General features: G+C 48.2%; 1 protein-coding gene across 3 annotated transcripts; it reads right to left on the bottom strand.

Moving 5' to 3' along the window:
* Window positions 1-2,001: 2,001 nt before the first annotated feature.
* On the bottom strand, window positions 2,002-12,230 carry LOC144719838 (suppressor of cytokine signaling 5-like). Of its 3 annotated transcripts, none has more exons than XM_078596079.1 (2): window positions 12,126-12,230; window positions 2,002-9,070 (listed from the first exon to the last, which is right to left on the bottom strand). In XM_078596079.1, exon 2 carries the CDS (start codon window positions 9,060-9,062, stop codon window positions 7,254-7,256), a length of 1,809 nt encoding a protein of 602 aa, XP_078452205.1. In that variant the 5' UTR covers window positions 9,063-9,070; window positions 12,126-12,230; the 3' UTR covers window positions 2,002-7,253. The 3 variants fall into 3 exon arrangements, with proteins under 3 accessions (XP_078452205.1, XP_078452206.1, XP_078452203.1); XM_078596080.1 differs by having other exon boundaries at window positions 12,155-12,205; XM_078596077.1 differs by lacking the exon at window positions 12,126-12,230 and adding an exon at window positions 9,859-11,872.
* Window positions 12,231-13,838: the final 1,608 nt, after the last annotated feature.

Genomic DNA, 13,838 nt, shown 5'->3' with positions numbered 1-13,838 from the left:
CGTCACGAGTACGGCACACCGATGTGTTGGAGAGCCAAGCCACAACATTTACAATCAGAGTACGACGTTTCACCAGTAATTACAACTAGCTTCATCAGGCGATAGCCAGATTTGGTTTAAAAAAACCCTCGCATTTTGGAAAAAAACTTTTTTTTCACAGATTCTCGGTGTATTGCTCATACTTTTCGCTCGGAATCTTTTTAACTGAGAAACAGGAACATAAACTATAGTCCACAACCCCTTTGTTGAAGGTAGACAAGTGCCCTGGGTAAGTTAGGAGGGCATTTGCCTTGGCCGAGTTGGTGAATCACTCGGAGATAGTCATCGCAATTGAGACAACCATTTGCAGGGCTGTGAAGTGCTTTTCAAAGATCAGTGCAAAAAGTAGGTTTATTAAAGAGTCATCATCTACTTACATATTTTTTTCTCAAATGTGTTAGTTTCTCTACATACTCTGGTTGTGGCCATACTTAATACTAAATTCATCGAAACTAATACCCACAACTCTCCACCAAGCAAAAGATTCTGACATGTACATAAATGATTGACTGATGGTTTATATGGAAAATGGCTCGTCATTGTAATGTGCGATGCTAAGAAATTATATATCTGCAACTGACCATTGCGTTCTAGGTTTGTGCACGTTGGTTATATAAACTATAAATTGGCCGGCCACTCAAAACTAAATGACACCGCATGCAGAGAACATGAATAGTAGATCCAACTAATTAAAACACTGCCAAAATATATATTTTAAGTGGTTTATTTTTGCTAACATATCAATACGCAAAGCTTCCATTTGGAACACTCGCAAAAAAAGCAGCGCCAAATCGCCCCAAATTAAAGGACGGGCTCTGGAAGGTTTATTTTTGTTCTCAAGAACCCATAATACAAAATAGACATTGAAGAGGGGGAGAAAACGACAAATCGCGTGTGCAACAAACCCCTAAGCGATGCACCCTCAAAATTAGGCACAGACCGCGTGGGCGTCTTGGCCCGCGACCCCACCACGGCAGGGGTAACGGCCGGGAGCAGTGTATTTGCGGAGGGGAAGAAGATGCAAGAAGGAACGGTGGGGAAAGAGGGGAAGTAATGTTAACCAAACAGAACGGGAAATAAAATAACATGAACACGATGTCCAAGTTGTGTCATTATTATTTTCTCCCAGGAGCAGCGAAGGAATCTGGAAGGAGTTTTGACATCAATCGTGATACCTTCAAATAACTCGTATCCACACTTGGCCGTGCACCATCCTCACAAGCGCTGCTAGACGTTGTGGATAATACGGAATTTGGAATTTTCTCATTTCATTTCCGAACATGGGTTGTTTTGTGCAGTCGCACTGTAACTTGAAACTATTAGTGAATGATCAATCATATTATTGGAGCTGATCAGCCAAGCCACACCTCCTTAAGCCACTTTGGCAGTCATTGCTCCGAGTCTGAAGCATGGGAACACCGCCAACGGGCAGGAAATCCATCCGTCAAAGCTGAGAATGACTCTCTTTTCAACTCGGTTCAGGCATTACATTCCCATTGCATCCATCATGTTTTAATTGGCTTGGGACATTTACTATTATGTACAATAATGCTTGATACATCGAGCTCACCGACTGCTGCTGCCAATGATGCACCTCTTCATGCTCCTAATGCGAATGGATTTCCCCCCCCATTATTATAATTTGCCCCTCTCACCATGCATGACTCATCACCCACACTGATTTATTGTACTGTGGCATGCAGGAAGAGGCTGCTCGTTGTGTTCCTCCTTCAGAGACCCGTGAAGTCACGAGCTCTATCGTGCCATGAGTGAGATTAAAACTGCTGGGAATTTCCCACACTCCCCCGTTTCCCCCGCTCCGCAACAATATCGGCAGCGCATTGATAATACCACACAGCCGGAACGCGCTTAAATACGCAGAAAGCACATTTAGAATTTTACAGAAATAAATCATCATTGCCATATTTTCGTTCCGTATGAAAGCAAAGCAGAATGGTGGTGTAATTTTGCACCGTCTTGTGCTACTTTATTAAACAGTTAAGTAGTGTGCCTTGGTATAGCAAGGATGCAAACCCACAATACAGCACTTGTGCAGTCGTTTTAACAGCAGTGCAAATAACCCAATGTTTCACGGTGCGCGGTGCGGGACACAGCACACTATTCAAGCCGTGCAGCACGCAAGCCACACTTTTTAAGGGGGGGGGGGGGAGGGGGGGTTCAAACCCGTCTCCGGCGCAAAAGACAAGAGGCCAATGACCCACACTCAACGTGAAGTATCTCTGCAAGGAAGAACACGCAGGGAACGCGTGCGGCCTGGTTCCACAGGTTTTCCATCAAGCGAGAATCGTGACATTTTTTTTTGCCTTGTTGAAACCTGTACCGTTGCGTATATGTAGTTGGTGTCGTTCGAGTCCTTGGCCCTGGGCTACTGGCGCAACGAGACAAAATCACGGCTGCGCGTGTAGGGTTCACACCACACCCGACTTCAGTCAAATATGGCTGTGCTTTGAGTGACGCTTCACCAGCTGCTTCTTTCATGTGTGCAATAGGCAAATAAACAAAACGCGTTGTACAAACAATAAAATACACGACAATGTGACTACGCACAAATACACAGTTTAGTGTACGTCCTACATCTACAGCAAGTTCAGATGACGATTCAGATGGGAGACTTCAACAGAGTACAGCACGTAAAACGTGACACGTCCTTTAAAAGGTGATGTAAAAGCTACTCGGCTATTACCAGCTCAGAACCAAGCTAGGCTTTAATTAAACATCAGCAGGAGTGCAAGGCTCATATAACGCGATTCCGTGTTCATAAATTAACTTCATCAGCAGCAGTAGCGGCGGCGACTTGGCCTGCCAAACTGCACCACGAACAGTGACTACGCGAACAAATACTAAATGCTCACAGCTATAACGAGTACAACGACCAAACTACAGCTCCACGTGTGTGTGTGTGGAGCTGGGGTCAGAGCACTGGCTCAGACATATTCTACAAAAAAACAATTCACATACACCGCAATTGTGTCCAGCTGCAATTGTAGGCACATCTTTCCGTGTGTACTCGTCTCTCTGTATTGATACAAGTTGAAAACCCCACAATGCAGGTCACACTCGCAGTGCCGACGACTGCAACAGTGTGTGGCACCTGCTCACACCGGCACTGGGCAATCCAATAAATGTGTTAGAGCAGAAATGAATAACACAGGAGAGCATTAAATATTAAATTCACATACAGACACTCCTCTACTTACGAACATTCGACTTACGAACTTTCAGAGATACGAACAAACCTGTCCCCGTATGTCCAGTTGTCTGTTCGGACCGAGTGTCATAAGTTTAACTACCATACAGCAGAGGTCGCAAACGGGTTTTGATTCCTTACCCGTACCCGGCCGGATACGGGTAGGGTACGGGTATCGGGTACCCGATTGCGACCTCTGGGATGAAGCCATGTTGCAGGCGCGGGTGGGTTGATTCTAGGAACTTGAATTGTGAGAAGAGACAAGACGTTGGGAAATGAGTGACAAACGGTTACTCACCAGTGACTCACGGCCTACCCGTACCCGGCCGCACCAGGGTCGCAAACGGGTACCCGTACCCGGCCGGGTACGGGTAGCTGGGTATCGGGAAGGGTACGGGTATTGGGTAACCGATTGCGACCTCTGCCGCACAGAGATGGCGGTGGTGGCATCTACATCCACGGAACATGAAGAACCATTGGCATCTACATCTACAGGAGATTATCCAACTTTTAAAGCCATTCCCCGTGTTTAGTGTACATGCCGTACATGTTTGGAATCGACAGGAGTAAAGTTGGACTTACAAATAGCCTTAACAGACCTCTGAAACCTAACTCATTCGTAAATAGAGGAGTCCCGGTAATTATAATTCATAGCCACCTTTCAATCCAATGCTGGATGAAGGCTTTCCCATCCTGTCTCTATTGGTGAAGTATGGGGCAGCCAGAACTGGTTCCAATATCACTCACCACTCATCAATGCTGTTAGCAATGGTCAAAAATTCAACTTAGGTCGCCAGGTTCACAGTACAGCACACGAACCACTGCGTTACCGTTCCACCCTGGTAAAACCTGAGTGGTTATCAATGTAATTATAAGGTCAATAAAAGTAAAATGTGATCAATGTTTCAAATGAATAGGCCATCAGTAGTATCATTGCTTTTTTTGTATTACAAAACATCCCGCTACATTTAATCGGTTCTGGTGGCGCTGGCGATTGAGATATCTGCTCAAGCCCATGAACCAGAGACGTGGAAGGCGGCCGCAGAGGCGGAAGTCGGCGCTTACAAAAATGTGACATTGAAATCAAAGTGAGAAGTGCCTTCGACCACAAACCAACGTGACCGCATGGCTGCGCCACCTGCATACGTTCACAAACCGATCGCACCAGAGTCTGCGGATTTATGACGGCCTCTGGTGGTGGTGGTGGTAGCGATGTTCACACGCGTATTTTGCGCGTGCGCCGCTCAGGCTGAGGGAAAGAGCCGACCAATTGTTGTTTAATGTCAACTGCACTTCTGGTTACAGAAGTCTAGCAAGTGCCACCCGCTCTTGCGTTAACTCCGAACACATTTTAAGTTTCATCGCCCGTCTCAAAAGACACAGGGCAAACTCCGCCTCACTGTCTCATCATGGCATTTATGACTCAACCAAACAAGATCACCTATCCAGACTGAGAACTGCCATGTGTGGATAACCTTATGTAAATAACATTTAACATTAGTGTAAGCAATCGTCATCATAAGCAATTCATAAATGTCCACGTTTCAGAGGGCTGTGGACAATACTTTTCTTGTGTCATTCAATGAGTATACAGTAAGCTCTGAATATCTGGATTGTTTCAAGATTACACCATTTTAATAAATGGCTGGGTGCTTGAAGCAGTGTAAACCAGTACCCTGTCATATCGCTGGGCGAAATTAAACACGCCTGTAATCCTGCCAACTATTTAAACTCGAAACTATTATATTCACCAGGGAAAGCCCACTGAGCTATTAGCTCGTTTTCAGAAGTGGCTTATCATGTGGATATTTATAGCAGCCAAATAATCTATGCAGAGTAGCAAGGTACTTACACTGCACGTAGTAAGTACATGGGTGTGAGTACATCACGGGCAGGTGCAGTTGTTTCTGCTCAAACATTTGATGGCGGGGAATGCTGTAAAGCTGTACCCTGCTCAAATAATCACCTTGCTGGGCTCCTTGGCTACTCGCAGGTTCCCATGGCTACCTGCCCTCTCAACTTAAAAAAGGTTTATCACATGCCTGCTTGCAGAGAACAGAAGCTAACATGTTTCTGACACGGTATTTTGAAGTAAGTGTACATTGCAGTTGTAAAGTTGTACGTTGGAAAGGATCACAAGTTAAAAAAGGGAGTGTTACAGATGTATTGAGGTTATTCTACACATAGTACTTGTATTATTATTTATATTCCTTCGAGATATATAAAAAATCACACGGCTTCAAATCTCCAGCACCCTGCTTGCATGCACAGCACCTACAGTTGGCGATCACGGGATTTTATTGCAGTAGCGTGGACGGTCAGCTCAACCGAGATTGAAGCCAGGGCGATTTTAATCGCAGGGAGCACGTACGCAGAGCCCACACGCCAGAGGGCTTAACGCGCCCTCACGGCCAGTCATGAGATAGATATTCCTTTCATAACTACCGTCAACAAAGACCGCCCTTTTAAGTACGCTAATAAAGGTGGAGGGTTTCAACGTGGGTTCATAGCGCTCTGAAGGCGCTCTTGTAATATGTGCAAGTATGTAAGGCAGGGCAAGCAAGTGGTTGTTGGCTTTCTGCTAGTGCACAATACGGTTTAGGACCCCACTACCCTCGCAAGACTGCATGCCAATTCTCATATCGTTTCTTATTACTTTAGAAACACGTTTTTTCCCCACCGTTATACAAATACAACACACGACAATAAAATCACTAAGTGGTCAGTGTCTACCTTTGGTCAGCCAGCTGTCAAACGACAGTAGCCAGTAATCATTATAAAAAGGTACAGAAACCTGCACTCAACATTTTCTAAGTTTGCGAATTCGCAATGGCTACACACATTGGCGTTAGGACTTAGAAGTATGGTGCATATATGTGTATATACATATACACACACGAGAACTTCTAATATTTTATGCGACACTTCAAAAGTCTCAGCCCTGGCATGTGAATATATACATTTACACAAATATTGATATATTAATCACAAATAATGTACGCACATACATACAACACACATAAGTCAAAAGTCTAATTCGTTGGTGCGACCTTGTGTAAAATACAGAAAGCTTTTAACTTAAGGGTGTAATGATTCATTCCCACGGTATTCGACAAATGGTCCAATGCAAGGTGGTGATTTGATTCAAGAAAATATTTGTGTTTGTTACTTTGTGAATGGAGGGGCCTCCAGTGGTTGCAGGAGTCACGTGAAAGCTTTACATATAGGAATCCAAAATCACCACTTCTTTGAGACACAAATTAACGCACGATTCGGGTTTTTACAGAATTGTTACACCTCTAATTTGTACCCGTGTCCTGTATGCGTGCGTGTATACGTGTGTTCACATATGCAGTACACACATCATATCTCTCCTGCACATGTAATATGTAAAGCTACAAACTCAAGCCCTCACCTCAACCCCTAAGTCACCGTTAGTGCATCTTCTTGGCTGGTGGTGACGAATATTGCCATTTCTTCTCTCCGTATAGAATTGATGCTGCTGCGAGTTGCCACAGGAAAACTTCCGTATGTGTGGTTGGCCAACCTGTTGCTGAGGCAGGTAAAATTCTTGATGTCTTGTCATACGTTGAATTAAAATGTGTAGGTATTCTCACACGAGTCAATAATGCAAATAATATCATAGGTGGTTCTATTCAGAGGTGCACCCCCCAAATCCATAGGTGAACAGCGGAGTTGGAACAATTTTCTCCTATATTTTGATGAATTTTCACAAATTGGCATCACGATTGGATTCACGAATATTTTCTTTTTTTGCCATTGTGGTGCACGTAGAAATTTCAGTGGCTGCAAAGGTGTTGACAAAACTCCAGTTTCTACGTATCAATCACGTACGAACCGTATATATAATCCATTCTTACAATGCACAAACCGTGCGCATAAGGATCGAGCTTAACTCACAATTTGTTACAAACCCAACCGAGAATTCGATGCTCCCAGTGCTGGACCCTGCGGCGCTGCCACCACCACCACCGTACAGTTGTCATCAGCGCAGCCATAGTGGCTCGTCCAGCCGACGCACGCGCACCTTCTGCTTGTAGTGGTACTCCTTGAGGTAATCCTTGAGCACGTGTGGCACCGGCAATGCGTCGATGCCGTCGTAGGTGACGCGGCCGCAGATGGAGGCGCGGCACAGGCGCTGCAGGCTGAAGGGGAACGAGCGGTGGAGCGGCGTGGCGAGCAGAGGCTCAAAGAACATGCATGCGCTCGGGTCCTTGTAGTGGCGCAGCAACGCCGTGACAGCCGGCGCGTGGAACACACAAGGGTCGTGTGCATCGAAGCTAAAGTTGTGGTTCCACTGCTCGACACGTGCGTGCAGCGAGCGGCCGTAGCGCCGGAAGCTTACAGAGAAGAGGTAGTCCTCCTGGGCCGAGTCACGCAGCAGGAAGGTGCCCTCGGGACGGCCCTCGAGCAATGCTTCCGCCTGGTACCGGTCCATCACGCCCCAGTAGAAGGGACTCTGTGTGATGTCCAGCAGATCTGGCACCAAGCAGTGGATGTAGTCGATCTGCGTGTGCGCGAGGCGCACCAGCCCGCCCACCGCAGGCCCCGCCGCTGCCCCCATCACCGCCGCCGACTGCTGCAGCTGCTGCTGCACCTGTTGACAGAGAAGCTGGCTGAACATGAGCGCCGAGCTGGACTCCAGCCGGTGTCTCTGGGGCGGCGCGAGCACTGCAAGGGGCAGCTCATCGTCCTCAGAGCCGGATTCGCCGCCGGCCCCACTGTGCCCCGCTGGCGGTGTGTTCGGCTGGCTCATGCCAGGTGCCAGCTTGGGGCCAAGTTTGCACAACGGGTTGATCTGTGCCGTTGTCTCGAAGGTGTGAATCTGTGCATCAGGTGGCGGGTCCACGCCCTCCTCTATGCTCATCCTCCTGCGCTCCCGCAGGGCATCCTCCTCATCCTCCGCCACGTCTAGCGAAGCCGTGAGGAACGGCCCACGCGTTGGCCCTACCGACGTTCCCACTGGTGCCGTGTGCTGCTTGATGAGGTGCCATTTGCGTGCCAGTTCCGAGCCTGCTGGGAACGGGCAGTGGTCCAGCATGAGCTCCGACAAGTGAATCTTGCGTTTGCTCGAAAGCTGCCCGACAGACAGCCTGTTGTTGCTATTGTCACAAGCGCCATACGAGGCGTGGTGGCGACGCGCGCCGGTGCCGCACAGTGGGAAGCACTGCCCGACGGTGTCTTGCAGGCGGTTACGCAGCGTCCGCGAGCGTGCAGGGGTCTGCTCAAAGCGGTGTTCCGTGCACACGCGCGCCTCTGCGCTCTCCACCTCAGCGTCAACACTACCATCGCGGCCCTCTTCGCCCACCAGCCTCGGCTGAACATTAAGGTCGTCTGCATCCAAGCAGGCGGCAGCATCGTCACCGCCACAGCCATCACCACTACCACCACCGCTCTGGGAGCGTTTTTTCTTGCTGGCCCAGGGAGCATGGCGGAAGTACGAATCTCTCAATGAGTTAACAGCACCGACTTTGGATTTTGGTTTTGCCCCCGAGCCGCCATCCTGGGGAGAATTGAACCCAACCGTGATCTCTGGCACAATAACAACAATGTCAGAGCCGCCTTCGCCCTTTGCGGCTTTGTCACCGCTCTCCGCCACCTCCACGTTCAAGCCCGAGGCGTTCTCCATCGCAGCCATTGCGGGGCTCTCGTGAGCCGGCGATTCTTGCTGTTGCTGGGCAGTGGGAGCTCCCTCCGGATGAGAGGTGGTCGACCCCTCAGCTTCACGACACTCACTAAACCAGCTGTGGCATTTGTACTTCAAGCTGATCCAGGCCTTCTCAACCCTCTCCATTGAAGCACCTATGGAAAAAAGAAGATTAAAGGGTTTTAATCTGTTTTGATGTATTGAAGAGCAACGGATGTAAGCTCTCGGAGCTTAGCTTTAAATGAACTACTCTATTAAAATGTACAAGGCCAAAGGACCAATTGGAAAATTAATTTCACATGTGACTTTATTTTTACTAAGCTCACGCAATCTGCAGGTTAGAAATTACAAAAACAACATTTAATATTTGTTTAACTCGTATTTTCCATTTCCGATAAGTCATTCTCAATACACCTAGCTCCTGAATGGCACATTACAAGCACAGAAAAATATCCCCCACATCAAACCAAACCCGGTCATGGGAGTTTGATTTTTAGGCAGGATTAACATGAGTAGCGAGTTAAACCTGCATCTGGTTTGGGCTTCCTCTAGGTCGGCACAGCCTCACGTGAACACCTTGTGCATCGTGTAAACATCAGAACTAGGTAGACAAAATTGGTCCGAGCATGATACTGGCCACACTGGTCGCTCACGAGCCATCTATGAGTTAATAGGCGTTTGTCAACAACAATTACCCCAACAATTCATCCAGGCTGTGCAGTGGATAGTTGTCTTTGCACGCATATCTGTGTGGATGGATCAATGGACCCATATGGTTGTATCTTTGTTCGTGTCTGTGTGGGGAGCGGTGGCACATGGGTTAACGCACTGCGTTATAAACCCAGCGATCCGGGTTCGATGCCCACTTACGGTCAACACCAGTGACAATTATCTGAACAGGTCCTGGGCCTCCAAAAAGGTCGACTCAACCTCGAATGAGTACCTGGTGCAGTGTAAACATCACTACTGGGGAGACAAATGCGGTCGGCGTAGTGCTGGACATCCACCCTCTCGTGTACCATGCCGGGTTTCATAAGTGCTTGCTGACAGCACTTGCCCCAAGCCTGTTAAAGTAAAGGGGGATTATTCTTTGTCTTTGTCCGTGTCTGCAATTGGGTAGCGGAGCCTGGAAAACCAGCTCGTCAGCCAAGCCAAATTCACACCAAGTTCGAGGTTCAATGTCTGCCACTATCATAGGTACTTTCAGTGTGGCATTACCTAAGCCAAGTGTGCTGTACAGCAGGTAGATAACATCCCCGTGACATTGTTTAAAAAGTATGGCGCTGACAGCGGCGAAGACTCAACAACCCACGTACATTTCGATTTAAAGCTTTCGTGACTGCAGGGATTCATCTTCTTGGTTCTTTCGGTAGAGTAACGTAGAAGGGAGATAATAAAATAATAAAAATAAAACATAAAAAAATAATACAATTATGTTTAATTTTTATTATTTTATTATCTCCCTTCTACGTGACTTTACCGAAAGAACCAAGATGAACCCACATACACTAATACTTATTAACAATAAAAGTGAGTCTATACAAGCACCTCTACAATTAAAGACTGAGTCCTCTATATCTGTATAAACATCTACAGCCACCCTGTATGTATTGAGGCCGGCATAGCACAAAAGAGGGTGGTCTGGTCAGCACCAAGCTCAGCCACTTGTCACCCTAGCCATAACACGTTCAAACACCACACCAGACACAGTACTCATTTAATGCTAAATCAACCTCGGAGAGGCCCAGCACAAGCCTTGAAAACACTTACCACTTTTGTTAGCCATGGCCGGGAATTAAACATGTAAACCAATAATACACTCATCCACATACACACCCCAAGGCACATTATTTCACGCAAAAAAAAAATCACATGCAAACAACACTGAACTACTATACACACGTACACAACTGGAGACATCCCTTAAGGTCCATAACCATCCCTACACACAAACCAACACGCACACACCTGCACATCCTAATAACAGCCGCCATTCGCCACAACATTGGCGGTGACGTTACCACAGCTCTTGTGCGAGGCTAGAGGGTCAGAGGTCACAGGACGCGTGAAAGGTCGCCGACGGGTCATGGGACAGATCCAGGTGTTAAGGGCTACGTGACTGAGATTTCTGACACCCTTACAGTGTACTGTACAGTCTTTGCATTGACGCACAACGCTCTCGACACCCTCCCCAGCTATCTCCAGACACCTACACGCACACCTCTATACACACACACATCTTCAGAAGACCCCCACCACACAGGCCTGTATACCACACACCTACACAGCTTAGACAATTGACACAGCCCTCAATAATAATCCTTTACATAAACATCTCCACATACCTACACACTATTAACACTCCCTCCACATCCATCCGAATATAACTGATTCATACCCACCTGTCTCTACAATCACACACGCCACAAACACCTCCACACCAGCGTCAATCTAGTCAGCTTCCACGCACATAAACATGACGATTAACAGACACAGAGATCAGCCATACAAACTGAACAGACTTGGGGGCAAGTGGTTAGCGAGTAGAAGGCCGGCACGGCACAGGTTGGTGGCCAGCCTCGTGGCAATGTTTACACATTGCACCAGGTACTCATTTGAGGCCGAGTCGACCTAGGGGAGGCCTAGAACTCGGGCCATAGGGTTGGAGGCAGTGGTCACCACGACTCGACTGCTCCCTCTCCATACTTCACCCTTTCCCCTAACCCTCTACACACACAAACATCCCGCTCCTCTCACCCACACACCACCCCCGAACCCTCCTCTCACCCACACACCTCTCCACACACACACAGAGACCTCCACTCACCCACACACCTCTCCACACACACAGAGACCACCCGAACCCTCTCCACACATCCCCTTAACAGTCTACACACACACATACACACACCCGCTCCACTCACCAACACACCTCACCACGTCCCCGCCCCCACACCTCTCCATAACCCCCACACCACCCTAACCCTCTCCACACACACCGTCTCCACACCTCGCCTCGATCATTTCCCAAGCGCCACAAGCGGACGCCAACACCGACCGACAACCGCCTCATCAAAACCACCAACTTCACGACGCGATTTACTGCCCCGCGTACCGTCGCCCCCCTTCCGCACCGCCCCCACCATCCCCACCGTCCCCACCGTCATCACAACAAACAAACATCGCCTCAAAAACACGACGACCGCGCACCCCGAGCGAGCGAGCAATGTCCGCCTCACGACGTTCTTCTCCGCTGCCGCCACAGCTCAGCTCCCTCCGCTCACAATGCGCGGGAAACAATGGAGGGGTGGGGGGGGGTCTCGTGAAGGTGGAAGGGGGCGGGGCGAACTGACACGTGATGTCGCGAGATCCAATAGCGCGCGCGAAGACGTCATCCATAGCCCCGCCCGCCCGCCCCCCCTATCCCCTGGGGACGTGCGTGTGACGTCATCACAGCGAGAAGCTCCTCCCCCACCTCATTGACACCCCCACTCCCCACCCCCCACCACCCCTCCCCCCACCCCCACCACCCCTCCGCCCACCCCCACCACCCCTCCTCCCACCCCCACCACCCCTCCCCCCACCCCCACCACCCCTCCTCCCACCCCCACCACCCCTCCCCCCACCACCTTAAAGGAGTCGCGTTCATTGAGACTGACAAGCCTCGCGCTTAGTGACGTCACTCATTAGAATACCAAGGCCAATGAATGGGATTGTTTAAAGAGAGATTGCTAAACCGAGGTGGATATATATAAGGAGGCGGGTTGAGAAAAGTATAGACGTTGGAAGTTGAACCGAATTGCAATTTGTCACGCGAATTTGTTTTTGTTGTTGTTGTTCTCACTCGCAATACACACACGCCTACTCCAAAATGCGGTGACATCATCATAATTGCACATCCAGTCAAACGCACAAACGGTTGAAGTGATCCCCACTGGACCCCGCCCCCTCCCGACACACCAATTAGCAGAGGTGGGACATAGTCATTGTTATGCAAGTCCAAGTCGAGTCGCAAGTCATCAAATTCATGACTCGAGTCTGACTCGAGTCCAAGTCACATGACTCGAGTCCACATCTCATAGGTGGGACAAAGTCATTGTTATGCAAGTCCAAGTCGAGTCGCAAGTCATCAAATTCATGACTCGAGTCTGACTCGAGTCCAAGTCACATGACTCGAGTCCACACCTCTGCCAATTAGTGACATAATCCTGCTTGTCAGCATACCCCAACCCAACGATCATGAATGACGTCATTTTACCAGGCCAGCCAAATACTCAATGAGTGACGTCACTGCAAGATCCTCCCCCTCCCTCCCTCCCCACCACCGCTCAATGAATGACAGCCCTCCGCCCTCCCCCCCAAACGCCCCTCGCCAACAGATGAATGAATGACGTCACCCAACCTTACCTCCACCTGACGTCATCACACTGCATTACGTTACTGTAATTCATTACAGTCTTGACTTCGTTTCCTGCCAATATGCAAAGGTAATTTCTGTGGTGAAAACCTTAATACTATTCCTGTAAATCCTGAGGGAAATAATCAAATTTTATGGTTACAAAAACAAATATATCTGCGGATAATTTATATTTTCTCCACGTCTAATTTCTAGACTCCTTTTTGAAAGAGGTGCTCATGTATTTGTACTGGAGGAATCCGATGAGATATACACCTATTTTTCACAAATCTCATGAATGTCCTTGCTAGCTACAAACGAATAGGCAATGAACCTAGCATACAATGACACGATAAGCACTGGGAGCATGAAAAACGTGTCAGCTTGATACCTTAAAACTGATATCACTTAAGAGACCAAAATGGAACCATAACGAATGAGACAATATCTCAATATTGTACCGATAAAGGAATTGTATGCATATTTCTTATTGCAAAAAGTAATTTAGCCCAGAAGTCAAATAATTT

Source organism: Lampetra planeri, chromosome 7, assembly GCF_965212315.1.
Source record: "Lampetra planeri chromosome 7, kcLamPlan1.2.h2, whole genome shotgun sequence".
Taxonomy (NCBI): Eukaryota; Metazoa; Chordata; class Hyperoartia; order Petromyzontiformes; family Petromyzontidae; genus Lampetra; species Lampetra planeri.
The sequence above is the reverse complement of the archived record's forward strand: the minus strand, read 5'-3'. Positions and strand labels throughout refer to the sequence as shown.

Bases quoted from the DNA above. Each gene is read 5' to 3' on its own strand.
- LOC144719838 (XM_078596077.1), bottom strand. From the start codon at position 9,949: ATGAAACCCGGCATGGTACACGAGAGGGTGGATGTCCAGCACTACGCC. The intron at 9,071-9,858 runs GTACTCATTCGA...TTTTTTCCATAG, and splicing joins TGATGTTTACACTGCACCAG to GTGCTTCAATGGAGAGGGTT.